Source organism: Megalobrama amblycephala, linkage group LG8 (assembly GCF_018812025.1).
Source record: "Megalobrama amblycephala isolate DHTTF-2021 linkage group LG8, ASM1881202v1, whole genome shotgun sequence".
Classification (NCBI taxonomy): Eukaryota; Metazoa; Chordata; class Actinopteri; order Cypriniformes; family Xenocyprididae; genus Megalobrama; species Megalobrama amblycephala.
Window position 1 is genome coordinate 17,745,524 of NC_063051.1, and position 23,177 is coordinate 17,768,700.

The 23,177-nt window shown below is 37.5% G+C and overlaps 2 protein-coding genes across 2 annotated transcripts in view; both read right to left on the reverse strand.

The window, feature by feature from the left end:
* Positions 1–4,269, reverse strand: part of dipk1ab (divergent protein kinase domain 1Ab) — a 35,803-nt gene extending 31,534 nt beyond the window's left edge. The window contains 3 exon segments of the mRNA XM_048199754.1: positions 3,681–3,764; positions 3,846–3,890; positions 3,893–4,269. Coding sequence (XP_048055711.1) covers positions 3,681–3,764; positions 3,846–3,890; positions 3,893–3,937 — 174 coding nt within the window. The 5' untranslated portion in view covers positions 3,938–4,269.
* Positions 4,270–6,002: 1,733 nt separating this feature from the next.
* Positions 6,003–18,247, reverse strand: zbtb11 (zinc finger and BTB domain containing 11). The gene is given in 11 exon segments (XM_048199756.1): positions 6,003–7,149; positions 8,445–8,603; positions 8,606–8,619; positions 8,798–8,956; positions 9,073–9,190; positions 11,604–12,000; positions 12,090–12,386; positions 13,123–14,144; positions 15,487–15,718; positions 16,809–17,026; positions 17,707–18,247. Coding segments are annotated over 11 exon segments (3,444 nt in total). The 5' UTR covers positions 18,017–18,247; the 3' UTR covers positions 6,003–6,631.
* Positions 18,248–23,177: the final 4,930 nt, after the last annotated feature.

Consider the following 23,177-nt stretch of genomic DNA (forward strand, 5'->3'; position numbering starts at 1 on the left):
TCTCCTAATTCCTTCCATATAATGTTTGAGAGCATAAAGCTGTTATTTTTAAAATAAATTCTCTGAGCGCATGACCACTAAACAGAATGATAAAATAAAGCATTCTATTCAGAGTTCATCTATTTAGAAAGGACAGTATAGTTTCAGAGGTCAAAGTAACAGAGCAGATCCTTTGGGCATATAAACAGAGTTATAATATAATATGACTCTCACGTTTTCCATAAAAATGAAATCTGCCCCTGCAGAGAGCATCAGGGTATAACAGAGAGGGTGAAATTTGAGCAATATTTAAAACTAATTTTTAAAAAAAAAATGTAGGTGAAGTTTTGTTCACAGGGAACAGCCACTATTTTTACAAACTAGTGTGCAAGGACCAGTGCAAAGTGGTGAATATTTACCTCTAAGATTCATTTTGCTCACAAAAAAAGCACATATCTCACATTCATGTTCTCTCTCCATCAATCTTTCACTTGAGCAAGCAAACACCAGACAGTAAGCCAGACTCCGAGTGCGAGGATAGTCAGAGCTGAAGTCTCGTAAGCTGGTGAAAGTATGCAGGATTACAGTCTTCAGAAAATAAACAAAATGCTTTAAGGAGGCCTGCTGTCCTAGTCTGAATTGCTCATCCCTCACACCACAACGCTGATGCCATTTCCTTCATTCTGAGGGATATAAAATAACTACAATAAGGAAGACCATCAACCACAGGTTTAACTTATAGCACAAGATTTATTCAGCTAAATATATGTTTATTTTAAACAAAAATGACCACCTTTTTATTATCATTATTTCAATTAAATGAATGTACTATATTTTAGTTTGATAATGTTTTCATTTAATGTTTTGAGTGGATTTTATGGTGCTAAAATATATTTATGGAATATAATCCATTTATGACCTATTAATCACTTTTTGAGCATAGACCTGAAAATAAAATTTCCAACTTGAACTGTTGTAAATTTTGCATGCTTTGGAGCACAGACTTAAGTTTGGTCTATTTTTAAATAAGACACTTGGCAGATTATTGCTGAAGTGAAAAAAGTGTTGTTGTCGTTCTACACCCGTAAGACCTTTGTTCATCTTTGGAACACAAATTAAGATATTTTAGATGAAATCCAAAGGCTCAGTGAGGCCTGCATTGACAGCAAGATAATTAGCACTTTCAGATGCCCAGAAAGCTTCTAAAGACATATTTAAAACAGTTCATGTGACTACAGTGGTTCAACCTTAATATTATGAAGCGACGAGAATACTTATTATACACCAAAAAAAAAAAAAAATGCTTTCCTGGGCAATTTCAAAACACTGCTTCATGAAGCTTCGAAGCTTTACAAATCTTTTGTTTCAAATCAGTGGTTAGGAGCGTGTATTGAACTGCCAAAGTCACGTGATTTCAGTAAACGCGGCTTCGTTGCGTCATAAGTGTTTCGAAATTTTAATTGTTCCCCAGTGGGGGTGGGGGGGGGGCGTGACTTTGGCAGTTTGATGCATGCTCCAAATCACTCCTTCGAAACAAAAGATTTGTAAAGCTTTGAAGCTTCATGAAGCAGTGTTTTGAAATTGCCCATCACAAGATATTTTGTTGAATAAAGTCGTTATTTTGGGTTTTTTTGGCACACAAAAAGTATTCTCGTCACTTAATAACATTAAGGTTGAACCACTATAGTCACATGAACTGTTTTAAATATGTCTTTAGTACCTTTCTGGGCATCTGAAAGTGTTAATTATCTTCCTGGCAATGCAGGCCTCACTGAGCCATCGGATTTTATCAAAAATATCTTAATTTGTGAACGAAGGTCTTACGGGTGTGGAACGACATGAGTAATTAATGACAGAATTTTCATTTTTGGTTGAACTAACCCTTTAAGTCTATTAAAAATGCATACAAATAGACCTACTATTTTTAAATTTTATATGAAATATACATTTTCCATAACATGTTTTACTCTAAAACTGAGAGACAATCAAAGCCATAAATCAAGTTGTGTTCCAAATTTGAGGTTGAAATCTCAAAAAATTCACTTTGATAGCAAAACAAACCTGTGTGTGTGTTCACAGCAAGTGCCAAAACCTTTACCAAGTTTCATACCATTCCGATTAAATAAAAAAATTCTAAAAAAACAAAACGTAAAAGTTTTAGTCAAAAATGACTGAACAGCAACAAAGGGTTAAAAGCCCACTGAAAAGTGTTGGAACACGCAGCAATATTCAATGTGTTGACGTAATTTCAACTGAAACAGAAAGACGGCGATATATCAAACAGCCCCTTCCCTTTTTTTAAATAGCCAATAGCGTTTCGTTTATGTAACAGCTCGGCCGGAGCCGTTAGACTCTGTAAAACAGAAGTTTCCTTCTAATCTCTAACCGTTTCTCCTCCGAATGTCCTTTATATCGCTTTAATATACAGCATTCTGTGCAGAATTCAAATGGGTCCGATACCTTTTGGGGTCTGTGCTCTCGTGTCCCTGGGCCAGAGCAGACTGCTCGCATTGCGGCAGTTCATGTGACACTAACGTGAAAACAGACTTCATTCGCATCAAAGGAAAGCATATTTACACTGTCTAAATCGTTCCCTATTCTCTATATAGTGCACTATGTGCCATTCACCATGTAAAAACTAGTAAATGTGTGAGCAAGTGACCGATTTCAGCCGCAGCTTCAGTGTCTGTAAGAGTGCAGGAGGAGGCGGGACTTCAGATTCTAGAGAGCATTTGATTGGACTGAAGATTTGACGAGAAACTGAAGTGCGATGTGATGTCATGAAAATCCGTGATCCATTTTAGCGGAAGTGAGAGACTGTAAGTTTTGAATGCTTATATCTCCTAAATGCAAATTTTGTCATTGTTTTGGAACACACCAGCTTATTCATAACCTTAAGGCTAATATATTCATACTAAAAGCTAAAAAAAACTTCAATTTTGATTTCAGGGGGACTTTAACATTTCATTTTAATATTTCAAGGGAATATAACATCAATTTATCAGCAAAACTTTGCAGAAGCATTAGCTATTCAGGACTCCCAAGTAAATGTCCCTAAAAAGTCTGTAATGGTGAAAGTAGGTTTATTATTCTCTTGAGTTAAAAAATATATGAGCATGTATCGACGTTGCTCAGTATAGAAGTGCAAAATGAGGTCGTCAATCTTTGACGCACATGAACACAGCGCTCCAATGAGTTTGGGAATTCATGGTTTATATACTGAATTACGTTTTTGACAGGTAGGAGAAATGTTTTCAGCAGGACTATAAAAATGTTATACAGCAGCACGGTTGCTACAGCAACGACCGACCCAATGATGGATAAAACGCAGCAACATCAGTTTCATCCATCACATGAAATTCACAGGAGAAACGCAACTGATACAGTTGCGAAAAATGCCATTTCGCTGTTTTTAGTAAGGTATTAAACGACGCTTATGTAAAAAAGGTCGAAAAATGGTTGAAAAGAGTCGCGGATGTGCCGCTCGATGCATTTAGTCGTTGTATTAAAGCTAGTTAGATGGAGTGAAGCTTAAGATGAAGCCTTCAGAAACTTCAGAGTCCAAACGGGATAACAGCGTCCCCACCTCGTCAATTCAGATCTCTCACACAATTTATTCCAAGTATGCAAATGGCTATTAAAACGAAACACTCGGTACGTTTTATGAACAAGTTGCATGCGATGCTTATTTCGCGTCTTACCTGGATATAGACGGGTCGCTTCAGCCAGATCCACGGTATCAGACCCCGTGCCATGATTGAAACACCACATTTCACAGCACTAACCTACCACAAACACATCATTAGTGCACGATGAAAGCCATTTAAATGATGTAAAAACACATTACAGCGACCAATGTCCTTTACCAAGCCAAGGTCTTTCTCGCCATGAGGAAAGAGGACGATGAAGAGTATGTGAGGCTCCTCAGGCGCCGCACCTCACGCGCGATGAGCAACATCTGCGCTCAAATCCACTGAATGAGCTCGCGTTCATCAGCACGAGAGACAACGCGAACTAATCTCACATTTTATGACAACACGATGAAGCCTGAGGAAGTTCGTGCACATTTAGAAAGCCGTTTTTTAGTCTCGTTTACTTAATTTCCGGATAAGGTGCACCAGGTGGACTAATGTGAGTTGTTTTTTTCTCCAAATAAGGTCAGGTCAGTGTGTGAAGCGCTGTTTGTTGCACAAATATCTCGCCTTTCTAAACATTTTACAATGGATAAACACAAGTTGATATAACACTAAATAGAATACTCTTGGGAATTCACTCTTGGGGTTTGCACTGGGTTGTCACAGACTGTATGAAAAAAGATATTCAAACAATTAAGCCCAATTATAATCATAGAAATCACAATTTAATTGTGGCATTTTTGAACCAATTGTAGTAACCAACCACAACCTCAAACCACATAAAATGTTGAGTAATTTTATTTAAAAATATATATATATTTTTAGAAGTAAAAAATATGAATTAGATTTTATATCTAGGCTATAATTATGCAGCATTATATTAATTATTTTAAGTTTACATCATCATGATGGTCTTCCATTACTCAACTGTTATTTGCAATAGATTTAGAGTAATAATAGCTTATATTAGTACATTAATATTATATAATGACATAGACAATTAATAATACACTGAACAAAATTATAAACGCAACACTTTTGTTTTTGACCCCATTTTTCATGAGCTGAACTCAGGTCTAAATTTTTCTTCTACACAAAAGGCCTATTTCTCTCAAATATTGTTCACAAATCTGTCTAAATCTGTCCGGGTGGCTGGTCTCAGACGATCTTGGAGGTGAAGATGCTGGATGTGGAAGTCCTGGGCTGGTGTGGTTACACGTGGTCTGCGGTTGTGAGGCCGGTTTGAAGGGGTGGATTCTGGAATTCACTGCCGCTTCAATATATATCTTTGAAGTTATTAATCAACATTTATCTTTCTGTTAAATTATTTGAAAGACTTTTTCAATGCATGTTAAAGCATTTATTTTCCTTTTCAAACACTAGAAAATAATTATGAATATTGTCTGTACCTCTCACTGAGAGAAAAGAACATGTTATCAGTATGTTTTGGGAAAGTTTCCTGCTCAGAGCAGAGCTCAGATCAACTTCAGCCTTGCTGTGAAATCATGTGTATGTGCGCTAAGTGTTCTGTGCAGGTACTTTGTACTGGTGGACAACTGGCACTCTGCTTGAGACCAGCATTCTCTGAAACGCATTTGGAGACGGCTTATGGTAGAGAAATGAATATTCAATTCACGGGCAACAGCTCTGGTGGACATTCCTGCAGTCAGCATGCCAATTGCACACTCCCCCAAAACTTGCGACAACTGTGGCATTGTGCTGTGATAAAACTGCACATTTTAGAGTGGCCTTTTATTGTGGCCAGCCTAAGGCACACCTGTGCAATAATCATGCTGTCTAATCAGCATCTTGATATGCCACACCTGTGAGGTGGATGGATTATTTCGGCAAAGGAGAAGTGCTCACTAACACAGATTTAGACAGATTTGTGAACAATATTTGATAGAAAAAGTCTTAGATCTTTGAGTTCAGCTCATGAAAAATGGGGGCAAAAACAAAAGTGGTATGTTTATAATTTTGTTCAGTGTAATATAATGTAATACCTGAAACATTTTTATAGTAAAGTTCTGGCCTTAGCATTTACCATAAATTTAACAAACAAAAACATTTTTTTTCGAGTGCACAGCTAAAATCATGGATAGCTAAAGCAATATTACTATACCTTCTAATGTAATGTTGTATGTTTATAAAAGTGGTAACCAGAACACATTTAGAAACTATAACTGACAAAAACCAATAGATTTAATCTTATTCTACAAAGGATCCACCAAAACTCTAACAGCTATCACTATAATAAAACCATAGTACATTTTTTAGGCCAGCTCTCACAAATCTTGGGATGCTGGTATATGCGTGTATGGACTTCACACATTTTCATTTTCACTTCAAGACAGATAAAATGGAAAAAAAGAGAAAAGAAATATAGCACATGGTGTATCCCTGCAGACAGGGAGTTTTTTATTTGGTTGTCATTTCTGCTGCTATACATAGTACTCAGCTGAGACCGAGAGGCACCGCATTATACCACAGACAAGAGCCTATGGCCCTTTTGCTAAGACTGTTAGAGCTGATATATAATCTTTACAAATTAAAAAGAAAAAAAGCAGCCTTTATAATGAGAAAATGTAACCTAGTTACAAAAAAAGTTAAACGTTTATATTGGGATCCATCTGTTTGTTGTATGCTTGACTGTGACTATTACAATGCAAATGATTCCGATTCTGTTTATGTACACGTGTATACAGAAGCTTACTTATAATGCAAATCAAGCATTTTCACACATCCAAATCATGCCCCGATTCACACACACACACACACACACACACACACACTAGCTGTAAGAAGGGTGATGTCAGCAAACTCAAGAGTCTTTTAAGCTTATTTTAATTTACATTTTACATCAAAAATAAATGAGCACTTTTTTTACATTATCACACAGGGTGCATAAGACAACAAAAAAAGAATAAGTATGCCCTTATTCATATTACTTTTACTGCCAAGTCACTATGATGCAGTCAACATCAAAGGCTGAGGAGCCAGATGTGAATACTTTTGTCTCATTCCACCTCTGCCACATGGGCCACCTCCACTTCCATGGTCTGGATGATCTCTGGCGCCTCTTCCACCTTGACTGCAGCTTGCTGTGCCAGGACGTAGTTCACCACCTGCATAATACTCTGATCGGACAACGTGGCTACGGCGGCATCACTCACAGCCTGCACGGCCTCCACGGTTTCTTCGGTGATGAGCACGGTCTCTATCTCCTCTGTGACGGGAGGTTGTGGAGGCTGGAGTTCAGGGGGCAGCTCAGAGCTGAGGATGCTGACGGCGTGCTCCACCTGCGTGCCTTGGTTGTGGAACTGCAGAGTGTCCTTCTCCAGCATGATTTTGCCAGGCAACTGATCTCCGTGGAACTTGGTTATGTGCTTCCGCAGCGTTCTGGCGTCTATGTGGGCCTCCTGGCACAATGGGCACACATACGGTCGCTCGCCCGTGTGAGTGCGAACATGGCGCTTCAGCGAACGAGCATCAGCCCATGCAACTCCACAGGTCAGACACTCAAAGGGCTTCACTCCTGTAAAGAAAAAAAAAAAAAGAAAAAAGGACAGCATGACATCTGTTATACTCAGCTATTTATAAGCATTTGAAGTGGCTGACACCCAAACCTAAATATCAGTTGACTGTAAAATTGCTAAATACAAGCATGAAAATGTGTAGGATGTCTATTAGACTGAATGTCTCAAAACAATGACATGCAGTGCCACCTACAGCCACACTGCAGATGTGCAGATCAGATCAATCTTTTCAAAGCAAATAAAAAGTATTAAATAGTTTTTTTTTGTTTTTACAAAAATGCATTTTTGTTTGGTTTGCTTTGGGTAATATACTTTCTAAATCAGAATACAAACAATATTTTTGTAAAAAATAATAATAAAAAAAAAAAAAAAAACTGTATTTTTAGTAATTCATAGAGGCAAAATGAAAATTTCTGAGATTAATTTTTCTTCTTAAATTGTTAAAAAATATATAAAGCACTATCATTTTTTCTCTTCCTGAAGTAGCTATGCAGTTCTACTAATATTTCACACACAAACACTCTCATACACACACACACACACACACACACACACACATATAAAGTCAAACCAGAAATTATTCAGACATTTTTGATATATTTTTACTAGTGGGTGCAGGACACTATAGTTCATTTATGTAAGTGAGGATAACAAAATAAACTAAACTGATATAATATACCCAAAAATTCTTCATACAGTGGACTACCAGTAAAATTGATAAAAATTTTGAAACAAAAATTATTCAGACACTATGACCATCTGTAGTAGTTTAACTCTGAGATCTTGTCATATTTTATTACCATTTTTTAAAACTATAGTGAATAAACTGTATTAATTAATGAAATGTTCAAGGTGTCTGAATAAATTTTGGGTTGACTGTATTATATATATATATGTATATATATATATATATATATATATATATATATATATATATATATATATATATATATATATATATATATACGTGTGTGTGTGTGTGTGTGTGTGTGTGTGTGTGTGTGTGTGTGAGAAATATTAGTAGTATTAAAGTGGTATTTTGGTGGGGACCAAGGAAAACTAAAACAAAATAATTTATAAAATAAATAATAATCATGATAGAGTTTCAAAAACTATGATAGAGTCATAGTGTTATTATAGTTAAAGCTATCATAGTTCTTGCTGTTGCTGTGAAACTAAATTTTCCTTTTTATATTTTTGTTTGGTTTGTTTTGGGTGAAACAATTCCTGAATCTGCATATACATGATTTGTTATTATCATTCCACATGCGTTTATGTATGATTCTCCACTAACCCTGGTGATTATTCATGTGGCGGCGGTACTCTCTGAGCTGTGTGAACTTCCTCCCACAGTGTTCACACTCTCTCTCCAAGTTCTGCTTCACTCTGCCCTTTTTTCCATGAGTGGCTTTCTTGACATGCCGTCTGAACAGGGCCTTCTCAAAGAACTCTTCCCACACACATTACACCTGCCAAAAGGACAAAACATACAATGTAGTTCGCCGTCCACCTCTAACAACTGCCTGAGTCACTCTAGAGTTCAGATATCATATAATAGAGAAATACAATTATCCATAACAGGCCCTTCAAAAAGCACAAGCGGAAAAAAAAAAAATACACTTTGTTTTTCTGTTTCTCCACTCTCACCTGAAGGGCTCTGCAACGGTGTGCGATTTGACGTGCGAGTACCAGTCTTTCTTCCAGCTGTAGCATTTCCCACAGACCTGGCACTGGAAGGGCTTTAGGCCTAAGTGCTTATTCATGTGCTGCTGCAGGTCTTTCGCTTCAAAGAAACTCTTATCACAGCTATAATGAAAGAACAAAAGGTGTCAAACCATTATGTGGGAAGATACATGAATAAAAGTTTAATCGGGGTTCACAGAAAGCAGTCATGTGTATGTATCGAGGGATAAGGCACTCACTGAGTACAATGGAATGAGCGGACGTCAGGTTTGGGTTGATGTTTCTTGAGGTGTTTGCTCAGTCCGGAGGCACGGTGAAAAGATGCTCCACAAGTTGTGCATAAGTACTTTGATTCACCTGTCAAACAAACTGCTATTATGAACCACTCATTTAGCACTATTGTAATGTTTTAGTTCACTTTCAAATGAAAATTACCCCAAGCTTTAAATATCCTCAAGCCATCCTAAGTGTATATGAAATATTAATAAATATCCGGACACATCTGAGATTTATAATGGCAGTAAGCGATACCCAACGAGTATGAGCTGAAGAAAGTGTCTCCATCCACATCCCTCCATTAAAAATACTCTACATTGCTCCGGGGTGGGGTTAATAAAGGCCTTCTGAAGAGAAGCGATGCGTTTGTGTAAAAAAAAAAAAAAAATCCATATTTAACAAGTTATGAAGTAAAATATCTAGCTTCTGCCAGACCACCTTCTGTATTCTACTTATGAAGGAAGTGTAAAACTCTTGCAGTTCACAAAGCTTACACTACGTCCTACGCCTTCCCTATTCAACTTCCGGAAAAAATATAACTGACGCCAGTTTACACTTTCTTTGTAACTTGAATGGGAAGGTGGTCTGGCGGAAGCTAGATATTTTACTTCATAACTTGTTAAATATGGATTTTTTTTTTTTTTTTTACACAAATGCATTGCTTCGCTTCAGAAGGCCTTTATTAACCCCCCGGAGCCGTGTGGAATACGTTTATGATGGATGGATGTGGATGGAAGAACGCTTACTGCCATTATAAAGCTTGGATGCGTCAGGATATTTATTAATATTTCTCCGTTCATCATAAAGAAGAAAGCCATATACACCTAGGATGGCTTGAGGGTGAGTAAAGCTTGGGGTAATTTTCATTTGAAAGTGAACTAATCCTTTAATGACTACATTAATACTAAGATCGTAAATATTTGCTCAGACAATAATTCAACTCAATTGCTACCTTTTACCAATAATATTAAATTTGGGTCAAAATTAGGTCTAATTCAATTAGTTCGATTCATACTTTCAAAACCAAGCTGACCTGTAACTGGAGCAACTGAAAGTGTTTATACTGGAATCTAGATTCGGTGGATTTTTACAAAAAAAAAAATTAAATATTAAATATATTTTAAATATAAAATATATTTAAATATACAATATATTTAAATATCAGATAGTAAAAAAATAAAATTTATTTGACATTTTACAAAAATATTTTATTGAATATAAACCTTAACTCACCTTTTCACAACCTCTGACCAATTACAGACCAAAAGTCATTCATTTCCAATGAAGAGTAGTATAGGATCTGTGTGGTGTTCAGATCATATGCATAAGCAGAATTTTCGGATGCGATCTGAGCTCCGGATGTGATGTTTGAACTTTTATGGCTAGACCATGTGACTGCCAGACTAGATATGATGTATTCTAATCAAAACTATGACATCAGTCCAAATTACCAACATTTTTTTCACTCAAACATTATTCTTTAAACACTATTTCTGTAAAACAGGCAGTTATCACCAATTACATCAGAAATAATTATTTTATAATTGTTAATTAATTATTTACCTTGATTAGCCCTAGAAAACCCACTATGTTTTTCTTTCAGACGTACTGGTGTCATTTGTTTTTGCATGCATATATTCATACATTTATAATGTATTAATTTTATCATGGTGAATTAGTGAAGGGTAGCGGCTGCTTTCATTGTGAGTTTGAAAGTACTGTGCGACTGCCACTAAAAGACGAAAAGCGACAATCTTATGTGAATGTCAGAGATAGTGGAAAGGCGGTTTTAGATTATTTATAATGAGGAGGCTAAAAATACATAGAGCTAATTCCAAATATATGGAAACAGCATTTAGATACAATCAACAGGAAGAAGCTTCCAGGTATCAGATGCCTCCAATGGTAGGCACATACATGTCCAGATTTAAAACACCAGTTTATTTGCACATTTAACATGGTCCACTCATTCTACACTTCACTTGATTATGTATTTACTGTATTATTTCATTCAGCTTTTTTAACCATTTCTAATTACATTTACTCCTTTTTATTTGTCTTTTAGGTACACACACACACACACATATGTATGTGCTATGAAAACGAAAATGTGCTATATAAATAAACTTATCATTAATCATTAAATAATCATTTACTTAATTCTGTAACTGAATCTAAATTCATATTTAATTTTTTTTTTTAATCGTAACTTCCATTGTTAATACTAATCTCATAATACCAGTTGCATATTTAAAGAGCAAAATTGAAAATTGTGTCATCATCAAGAATGTTTGTAGAGTGTTTGAAGAATTCTGACTACCATAGTAGGATGGCAGTCAGTGGGGGGCGAGATCTGCTTGGTTACAAACATTCTTCCAAATATCTTCCTTTTTGTTCAGCAAAGGGGGAGTAAACGATGACAGAATTTTCACTTTTGGGTGAACTATCCCTTGAAGTATTCGTCTGGCCTGACACAAGCAAAATGTGTGTGTACCTGTGTGAATACTTGTATGCTCCTCTAGGCTTCTTTTGGTGACAAAAGACTTGTCACAGACAGTGCACTGAAATCTCTTGAGGGAGTCGTGCAGCGCTCGGTGCATCTTCAGGCTGTGCTTAGTGGCAAAGCTTTTCCCGCAAACCTTGCAGGTGTGCGGCCTCACCCCCGTGTGGTTCAGCATGTGAATGCGCAGGGAGTACAGCTTAGGCAAAGTCTTGCCACAGATGTCGCACACAAACTCCCGTTTGGTGCGGTACCTCGCCTGATCTTCTGACCCCTGAGAATCTTCTGTGGCCATGGCCCTTGTCATGCTGGCTCTCTGAGTCTTCTGATGCTTGTGACGGGCCAAATGTGCACGGAGTGAGGCTGCATACTGGAACTCCTTATTGCAAATCTGTGAGGACAAAAGAAAGGTCAGGAAAATAACCAAAATGCATTAAGATCAGGCAAGAATTACTTTATATTCAGCCCAAGGGTACATACACTGCACTTGAAGCTGCGAGTCTTCTCATGTTTCAGAGTGTGCATGATGAGGGCGTACCGCCTCTGGAACACCATGCCACACTCATTACATGCATGTTCTCCTTCAACAGCTCCTCCTGGGTCTCCCTGTAGTGCGCCCTCCTCCAAAGTCTCTGGCTGGTCGACAACAGGCTCCAGTTCCTCTGCTAAAGGCGTCATGGCATCAGAAGCAGACGCTATGTTTGACTCTGAAATCTCATCAGGATTGTTCTTCACAGACTGAACCGGTCGACCTCTCCTGCCAAGTCTCTGAGGTGTCTGGGGACACAGTGAGATTCTAAGAAGACAATCAGGCTGAACTTTTTTTATCCAATCACTGGCTCATTGAACAACAACAGGATATTGGGGTCAATGACAAATAATAGTGTCTAAAAAAATTTTTGTTTAAAATGAATGAGACAAAATTTTGGCTGCACTTTTGTATTTTAAATGTATTCATGCTGATTGTACGTGATTCTGAAAAACATTTATATCATTTAAAAGAGAGATTTATATCATTTACAAGAAAGGCATAATTCTCAAAATTCTCATAATACATAAGATTGTAGTTTCTGAGTTTCTCATGTTGGTGACATCGTATGACTTGGTGTATAAAGGAAGCAGATCTGTTAAGACATTTTCCTAGGAAATAATAAATAATTTGATTATGCCAATCTTTATTATTATTTATATCTATATTTTTAAATTGTTATTGTTTTTTATTAACTACTTAAAGTTCCTGTTTCAAGAATGTCATTCATTTATTCTTTTAATGAGGCTTTTTCCCTCATGATGATTTTAGAACATTATCATATCAGGAAACCAGTACAAGCTTTGCAAAAGGGTGCATAAAGGCCACATAGTCGGCACACTTTTGAGCCATAACATGACAGATGGGCCACCCTGCGGTCTTGTGGACCTTACAAATGTGCCAAGTCCAAAAGGGCACCATTTGGGACAGGGCCATCGTCACATTTACAGATGAATCATATGTCGAGTGAATGGGAGTGCATACCTTTGCAGGGGGTGAGGTGCTTCTCTCTTCCTCCTCGGTCTCAAGTCCCATATGAAGACGAACGTACCCTCCTTCCTTCACGGATCGTTTTCTGAGGTATCTCTTGTTGGGATCTTTGCTTTCCTCTTCTTTTTTCTCTTCATCTGCACCGGATCCATCTTCAACCCCCTCCATCTCTGTGGGCTCCTCCTCTGAAGGGAGAGGAGGAGGTGGTTCCGGCTGCTTCACTTTAGGTGGTCTTCCTGGCCTCCTTTTGACCGGCGCAGGGGCTGGCGGTGGTGCTGCTGCTGCTGCTGCTGGCTCAGGCTGGCATGTGGGCACAGCAGCTTGGGGCTCATCCTGCACAGCAGGTGGTGCTGCCGCAGCTAAATGAACAATCTCAGAAGCGTCCATTTTGCCAGGATCCACACTAATGAGATAGGCTCCCGTTTGCATACTCTCTGCGACAGGAGTGTCACCAACTTGTGGTTCCTCTACAGACCAACAAGCCTGTACTACAGCCAGGGACTCGCCTGAACCCGCTTGCCCGGAGTGAGTGACCAAAGTCATGGTCTCGCCCTCCTCTGCCTGGCTACTGTGGGCCACCATTGCGAGAGACTCAGCTGAGCCAGCCTGTCCGCTATGAGTAACTACAGTCATTGTTTCACCATCTACGGTCGCACCAGCAAGCAAAGCCAGCGATTCAGCTGTCCCGATTTCACTTGTGATTACAGCCAGGGACTGTCCTGCTTCCGGTGTGTCATCACTCTGCATAGTTACCACATAGGTCTCGGAAGCGGTAGGTGTGATTGGCTGAGGGGGTGCAGGCTGGCTGGCCACCACAGTGTGGATGTCTCCTCTCTGATAGACCATCAGCTTCTGTTCTTCTACTTTTTTATGCACAGATTCACAGATCTGAAGCACTTCAGCCATCAATAAGTGCCGTGCCAGTGTGGCTACCTCTGCCATCACGCAAAAGTTAAATGTCAGATTGGAGGTGTAGGCAAAATCCAGTAATGGCAGAAAACTGGCCTTGCTGAAGCCTGGTAGGTAATGCAACACAAAAGAAACAATTACGATTTGAATATCTATAAATAACACATCAGAAAAATTAAAGGTGAACTATGTAACTTTTTTCTTAAAATTTAATAATTGAATACACCAATCCTTCTTCCAAAATGTGTTTTTGTCTTACCCTGATTCTCTATGGTAAGCCTGTTTAAATGGCATTTTTATAACTCAACAGGTGAGTAAGGTATTTTTTTTAAACAGATAAATTGCCATACATAGCTCTCGAACAGTAAGAGGTCATATTCATCCACACAGATCCGAAGCACAGCCAAAACAATGTTCTTCCACAAAATGCATGCAGTTTTGTTTTTTTAACCACTAGAGGGCCAAAAGTTCCATAGTGTACCTTTAACTGGTTAATGTTCTCACACAAATTACAAACTAGCTAAAAACTGCCTATCTAGGCAACATTTTAGACATTACGGTTGATTAATATAGATTTTTGATGGCCGATAACATCTTAGAGAACAAGGTGGGTGATGGCTGATATAAAGCCGATATATATGATATCATACTATTTTTATTTAAGGATAGCTGCAATGATAGGCATTTCATTTTACATCATATTTTCTTAATTTAGAAAAGAATTATTTGAAGATCAATCAATGTGACAAAAAAAAAACTTGAACTTGATAAAAAAAATAAAAAAAAACAGATTTTTACTTTAGCAACTTCTTAATACTGTAATCATATAACAGTGTTTTTCACAAATACAGAAATGGTTAAAAACATGAATATAAGGAAGTAGGATTTCAGCTGGATTCAACAGAGAATTTGCTATATTCGGTGAGGTTTATGGAATTAAATATTTATTAGATATTAAAAGACTGACAATATGAAAAATGATATGAATGCGTATTTGCTGACTTCTGACTATATTTGTTTAATAGTTCTGTCAAATACAAAGATTGTGAATGGAACTAAAAATTATTTTTAATTTATCAATTACTAAAAACTATTAGTAACTGATAAACCAAAATCATATCATTACTAAAAAAAAAAAAAGTGTTAAAATGAACAGTAGTACACAGTCTCACCCAATATGCAATATATTTATGTATGTATATTACAAGAATATTAAAAGAAAAGTGCTAAAGGAGTTACTGCTCATAAATAGTGTTTCAGATCGGTCACTTTTGAAGTCACATTTGGGTTTGGATGCTGTGGACCCTGCTATTGAGACCGTGACACAGCCCACTAGGGTTTATATTTAAATACTTTTTAAACATAAAACCTAAATTAATCAGTATGTCTTATCACATTGTTCACATTAGTTTCATCATTTTAAACAACAGCATCCTGCATTTTTCTCACCAGAGAGGTCAACGACAGCTTCATGACTGGTCACAGCACCCTTTTCCACAAAGAGCTCGTAGAAATAATCACTGCAGGAGGCCAGTACAGCTTTATGTGCCCGATGCTCTTCACCCTCAATGATCAGGGTGATGTCACAAAACTCATTTCTCAGTCTCTGCTGGTTCAACCTGTCCAGCATTGTCTGCCCATGCTTCGGTAAGAACTGCTTGACAACGCCCTTACTGTCCACCTATAACCATGCATGAAAGAACACATCCATCAACTTAAAAATAAATAAATAAAATATAAATAATCAATATTTATACAAAAAATCTATGTTCTGGTCTTTTAATGTAAGGGTCAATGACATGTTTTGGGTTTTTTTTTGTCCAAAGGCCTTAATAATAATAAAAAACAAAGATATGACATCCAAAGTATGTAAGGTAGTAAAACTAAATCTCTTTCATCGAATCCAAAAGGCTTTAATTATATTTTGCTACATATAAAGGTATTTTAAAGATTTTGAAGTGTCAAAAGGTCATTCGGTTTAAACCATCCAAAGGCCAATACAGCCACTTCACTTGTGATTAAATTATCTTAAAATGTAATAAATGTATATATTTTTTATTCTGGTATGATTTTATAACATCATATATATCAACATGGTGCAAAATGCTATTAAAATTATGTGCAGACGTCATTGCTTTGTTATGAGAAAGAATGTCCAGAAAAATGAATTTCATTGATGTCATTCGAAGTAACCAATATAAAAGGACCATTTTGGATCATGTCATGTAATCAGTATCATGTGACAGGATGTGCCATCATTCAGACCACATGGTCATGAAGCAAAGTAACTAACTCTCTCTTAACTATTTGAAAAATTCAAGTTTTCAGTTGCTCATACGCATGTCCCGAAACATCAGGTAATTCGGTACAACCGCTATAAAACATGGAAAATGTTGTAATATTTTAAAAACTTGTACTAAATACAAAATGTTTGATTGTTCTTTTGCTAACTAACTAGCTAGCTAGCTAGCTAGCTAGATATCAGCCTGTTAGCATTTTTTTAAAATATTGTCATTCGGTATAACCAAAAGTGTCATTCGGTAAAACCGAAATTTGGTTAAACTGAATGACTTTTTCGGTGACAAATTTTGTCCATCCTGTAAAAAAAAAATGGCAAAAGCAGTGTTCATTGATTATAAAAAAACACAATCTCATTGTTAACACTTCAAAATGACTTTTTACACAAAACCTTATTCGTCAATGACCCATAAATAAACTAGTGTACCTGGAATATTTTGTATTCATTGACACAAATGGCATTCTGTACTTACAAAAACCAGTTCATGTTTATCAACTGCACTGGACTGTTCCTCATCCAAATCATCATTTGCCTCATCATCTTCTTCCTCACTGGCATAGGCAGAGGTCTTTCGTCTAACTTGTCGGACAGTTTGTTTTGTGGCATCTTCAGCACTGCCTCTCCCCTTCTCCTGCTTGCTTTGGCAGTGACTGCACTCTTTGATGCAATCCTTCACCTGCTTCAGTACACCTGGGATAAGAAGACTCTAGATTTAGGCCACATATAATAACAGACTTCCTCTCCAAAATCAACCAATTACATCTATTTTTGCCATGGTGTTAATAAAGCATCTGTCTATCTGTCTTACTTGTTAATATTTAAATATAGGAGGTTTCTTAAAGATGACATGAAACCAAAGTTGCAGTCTTCTTTCCTATTGTGACGTACATCTAAATGAAACTTCTTATTGAACAAGAAAATATGTAGGATGGGAATTGATTGGATTGTTGGATCTGTGATCTCAGGTGAATGACAGTTCGCCCCGCCCTCGCGCCTGTAAATACGTCATCAGATATGTCATCAAGAGGGAGGGGAAGTTAATTTTGTTAGTGATTAGGAGGTGACAAGAATAAAAAAAAAAAAAACACTGATGTGAACGAATAAATCATAATAAATACTGCACTATTAAAAAAACAGTTAGGCTAGTCAATTTTGATTTCATGGTAACTTTAATGCCTATTCTATCTCACAAACGGCCATATTTATAACCCTTTTCTATACGGTGTTTACTATTGACACTATCCAGCTGTGGCTTCCTTTCTTGTCACCTGCTCTGACATGCTGACAAGAAACATTTAAGCGTTGCCAACTGTCACACAGCATTACAGAGCTGGAAATCCTCGCGGTCATTAAAGTTGTGATTAGTGTACCTCTCCACCAGTATTTCTGGGAGATGATATCCCATGTCTGCTGCTGGTTGAGGTGTTCCCCTCCGGACGTGATGTGCGCCTCCGTGATGAGTTCCTTCCGTCTCTCGGCCTGCAGCACCACTTCCAGCTCCGTGAATTCATCCAGACCTTTCTGCCGCCTCTGGTAATAAAGAATCCCATTGCGCACTATGTAACAGGCAGCTGCTTTTCGGATCTTTCTCTTGGTGTTGCCGTGCGTGCCCGGTGCGTAAGGTTCCCGTTCATCGGTCAAGTAGCGCTGGATGGCTAAATAACTCTCCTCGCTCGACATAACCCCGATTAATGACGCTTATTCAACAAAAACAAGACACATCAGCCTATGAGAGGTATTCTCGAGCGTAGAATTCAATGAGGTATTTTTTCAGCCCGTTTCCACTTCCATAGATGACACGGAAAAATATCGAGTGTGATATTTCTGAAATATTTTCCAAGGGGGAACGTCAGTTCTTGACCGTGTGTGGTGGACTTGCCTGAACAGACAAAATGGCTGCTGCACAACCGGATGTTGCGTTTGAAATGGCGGAAGCAGCACCGAGAACTTCACGTGTACGACAGTCACGATAACAGCAGAGGGCGCTGTTTACCAGCAAGTTTATTAAAATAAACATTCTGCGTTTTACATACGATGACATTTGTTGTCATACCAAATCATTAGCACTCCAATCATAGTGCATTAGAAATAGTTTTTTGTCTAAAATATAGGCTATACTTAAAGAAACACTTTAATTATTTTTAATCATAAACAATATCGTACCAGTTATTCAGTGAGCTGACCTACATAATTTCTTGGCTAACCAAATAAAGGAATTAATTTATATTCACTAAACTAAACTAAACTCTTATTTGAGCCCATTGTATATCTATGGAGGCTACTGAAGATAAACTAAAAGTGTAGAAGGTAAATGCTATTTACCTTAGTAATATAAATAGCATCTAGTTTACATTAAAATACAAATAGTTATACATGCTTTTCACACAAAATTGAAATAGAAGTAATATGTTACTTGTACTACAGGTAAAATGTAGTAGTGGAGGTTGGCTATTTGCATTTGATGTAAATACACACTGCCCAAATTTGAATCTTGCAGGTGGTTGCATTGATTTAATTAAAGAGCAAATCTTTATCCCCTGACATTCATTGTGGATGTCTTTTATCTCTCAACTACTCTCTCTCTAGGTATGCTGGGACACGGTCTGACAGAGATAACTGAAAAGCTAGCACCTCTGTAGAGGGTTGCCAGGCGACCGAAATGACTCATCACATACTCTTCTGTGAAGGCTTGAGTTGTTAGCAGCATCAGTTCGTCCACAGCACATTCGTCCTTTCTTATCATTGATACATTCCTTCCATTGAGAAGACCCATTTAGTCCCCTGCACACTTCTGACCTGCTGCACTGATAAAGTCACTCTTCATAATTAGACTGAAGTAGCTACACATTCACGCATACTCACAATCACAGATAGAATAACAGTAAATAATGAAAATAATATTATTATGAATTCATAGAATATCATGCTGCCTGTTGTCGCTAAGTAATTTTACATCTTTCTTTTTTTACATCATTCTTTTAATTTCAGGCTACCTATGAAATTTGTGGACTACAGTACAAAAGAGGTGATAGCCGTATCATTTAAACTGAGGGAAAAGAGGGCTACTTGCTAACTGGTCAAATTTTCTAAACCGTTTTCTATTCTTTCTTTCTTTTTTTTTCTTTTTTTTTTTTTTTTTTTTTGTCGTTCCAATAAAGCTATCTGAAGATAGATGAGAGAGAGATCTTCCCTCGTTTTCCTGTTGTCTGCAGCAAGGGGGCGCTATTACAGCTTTATGTTACAGCGCATGGCAACATGTCGGTCCTTGTTGAGTTTTTAAAGGTGCAATATGTGAGAATTTTTCAGTAAAATATCCAAAAACCACTAGGCCAGTGTTATATATTTTGTTCACTTGAGTACTACAATATCCCAAATGTTTCCAACTATTTGTAAATCGTGAGAAAATTGCAATTTTAACCTAGGCTCCAGGACGTGTGAGGAGTCGCCTGTCAATTGCGTCATAACCGCGTTACCCTCGGTTTCCAGTTTTATTTTGTAGAAACCATGGAAACACCAAAGACGCTTTAATATTTACATATTTTAATAGACAAGGGAACAACTGTTTTGATATATTTATAGACAGAAAACTAATCATTGTTATATAGCTCAACACATTTTGTCCCCAATTTTCCTGATTTTTTGCGAGTACCATGTTTTACCATGCCTCAGAGAAAAACACTATTTTGTCAAGTAGCTAACATAGCATAATCAGATGTAGCTTTATTTTTAGTAACAGTAATACAATTTTAGTAACAGAGATAATTCTCCATCTTACAATACGTTTTAAAATTAATTGCATGCATAATTAATATTTAATTAATATGTTATTTACAATAACGTTAATAATCGCATCCATGAACATGATTTCTTCCCAAGTCCTATCCCATCTGTTGAGATGAAGAAGACCACATGTCCCAAGATTCTGCGCTCAAACTTGGCGTCATCAAGCTATGCATTTGTTTTGAATAGGCCTCTAGCGACCTCTAGCGCACAGAAAATATTACATACATTTAACTTCATCATAATGACTCTAGAGGAGAGTGAATCGCTCACACAGTCTGACAATTGCTTGTATGTTTGTCTAATAATTACCTATCTATCTGTCTATACACCCAGAATACCCTCCATAGCAACACCCTAGCAGCTACTTAGTAACACTTTAGCAACCATCCAAAACACCACAGCATCCACCTAGCAATTGTATAAGCAACTGCCTAACATTTTCTCTTTCAAACTTCTTAATCTAGTTTGAAAAGATAATTTTCTATCATTCATGCAAACAATGAATAGTAAAAACACAGTATGTGTAGTTGTAATATTGTACAGGTCATGGAGGGTAGTAAACTGAGTAAAGTGAGCATTGATAAATTGACGTGGTGGTCGAATGTTCAGCTAAAAACAACTCATATTCAACTGATGTATCTCATATACTCATTTTATTCTCGCTCTCTTATTAACGTTTATTTTTATAATGCATTTTGTGCTCTGCGTATGAAATACTACAAAATGGGACAAGGCTAATCTTTCACCACCAGCCTCCTGTGTACCTTTATTAAATATGCATGTTCTGATTTTTTTATTATGGTTTATTAAGGGAAATATAGGATCAAATTATGATTTATGGACCTTGAAAGGTCATTCCAGTAATATACAGGTCTATAAAATAGACCAGCATCTTTGCTTTGGATTTATAGTACCGCTGCACTGATATAAACAGTCGAACCTGAAGTGCAAATACAGAGCAGAGATAAGCCAGAAGAAAAAGAACAGAAATACATTATAAATAACTGAATCTCAAACATGAGAGAGGGGAGGTAGAGAAAGGAAGAGAGCAGCAATGGCTCATTTGTGTCAGCACCTGTCAGTGTGACAGCCCCTGGAAGTCACAAGGAAGACGTTAAAGGGATAGTTCACCCAAAAATGAAAATTCTGTCGTCATTTACTCACCTTCTAGTTCCAAACCTGTATTTGTTCTGCTGAACACAAAGGAAGATATTTTGAAGAAAGTTTGTAACCAGGCCGCTTTGGGGTACCATTGACTTCCATGGGGGGAAAAATACTATGATTTACTATGGAAGTCAATGGTGCCCCAGAACTGTTCAATTTCCCACATTCTTCAAAATATCTTCCTTTTTGTTCAACAGGACAAAGACATTTATACAGTTTTGAAACCTGAGGATGAGTAAATGATGACAGAATTTTCATTTTTGGGTGAACTATCCCTTTAAGATGTCGTGCTCATATGGATTTAAGGATTCAGTATGTTTATACAATATGTATTTACTTATATTCTGAGATTTATGACTACTTACACCAGCCTTTCTTGATTTGTGGAACATATAATATGTGGGGGAAAAAAACACACACAAGGCCAAATCACAGTAGTTAGGTGTAGTGGAAAATCCTCCATGTTCTCTTAAAGAACAAAGGCTTCTTTGTCACTCTGGCCCCAAATTAACAATAATTAGTAATAATTGAGTTGGGAAAATTTTTGTCTGCTGTTCTCACACCCAGTTGTGAGTTGGTATGGAAAGTGATTCTGACGGTAAAATAATAATAAAAAAAGGTCATCTTTTTAAATGTTTAAATGCTCTCTCCTATCCCAGCTTAATATGCAGAGAACAATAGCATGCAGTGGAAGTACTTGGTGAAGCCTGTTTGAAAATAGTCATGGTTTTTGTAATTCTTTTAGGTGATGTTAGCGGCACAGAAATTGCACACTTTACCTTTAAATTAGCCAAAGCCACAGCTCTTTTTATTTGTTTGTCAAGTGAGGTGGCTTGCAATAAATACCGGGTATGTGACTAGCACTTCCTTTCACTGGAATGAACTGGTTTGCTGGGATCAGACTTAGTCTTTTATGTTTCCTCAGCTTCAACACAGCGTCAGCTAGCCAATACAGGCATAAGAAGCCAGAGAAGAGCTGCATTAAACACAAAGACTGTGCACTGACAGGGATGAATGAATGGGTTTAGAAATGGGAAGAAGTATAGATTAAAGAAAGCAGGTTCATTTATGTTTCTGGAGTTGCAGTTTCACTGTAATAATGAAATATGCCTGGATGAAGGACAAAGTATAGAAGAAGGGAAGTAAGGGAAAACAAAGGAACCCTAGAGGAAAACATTATTAATTACAGTGGCATGCACGGTTGGGCCAGGGGGGCTCGAGCCCCTGCCCCTTTAATCTCTAATAGTAAAGTGCCCTTTCGGTTGTATTGCGGTGCCCACTCAAACCCCACACCCCCCGTCCCCACCCCCGGAACCCAACTGAGGGGGAAGGAACCCACTCAAACCCCCCCATCAATCCCCCACCCCACCCCCAGAACACGCCATTGATTGATTAGAAGTTGCTCTTTCATAGCTCGTAAGACGGAATGGAATTAAAGGGTTAGTTGACCCAAAAATGAAAATTATGTCATTAATGACTCACCCTCATGTCGTTCCAAACCCGTAAGACCTCCGTTCATCTTCGGAACACAGTTTAAGATATTTTGGATTTAGACTTTCTGTCCCTCCATTGAAAATGTATGTACAGTATACTGTCCATGTCCAGAAAGGTAATAAAAACATCATCAAAGTAGTCCATGTGACATCAGTGGGTTAGTTAGAAGTTTTTGAAGCAGCTAAAATACATTTTGTTACAAAAATAACAAAAACTACGACTTTATTCAGCATTGTGTTCTCTTCCGGGTCTGTTGTATATCCGCTTTCACTCCACAGTGACGCTTCTTTTTCTTCTTCTTCTTTCCTGTTTTACGGCGGTTGGCATCCAGCTTATTGGTGCATTACCGCCCCCTTCTGCTCCGGACAGTGACGCTGATGACGTGTTATCTCGTGCGCCC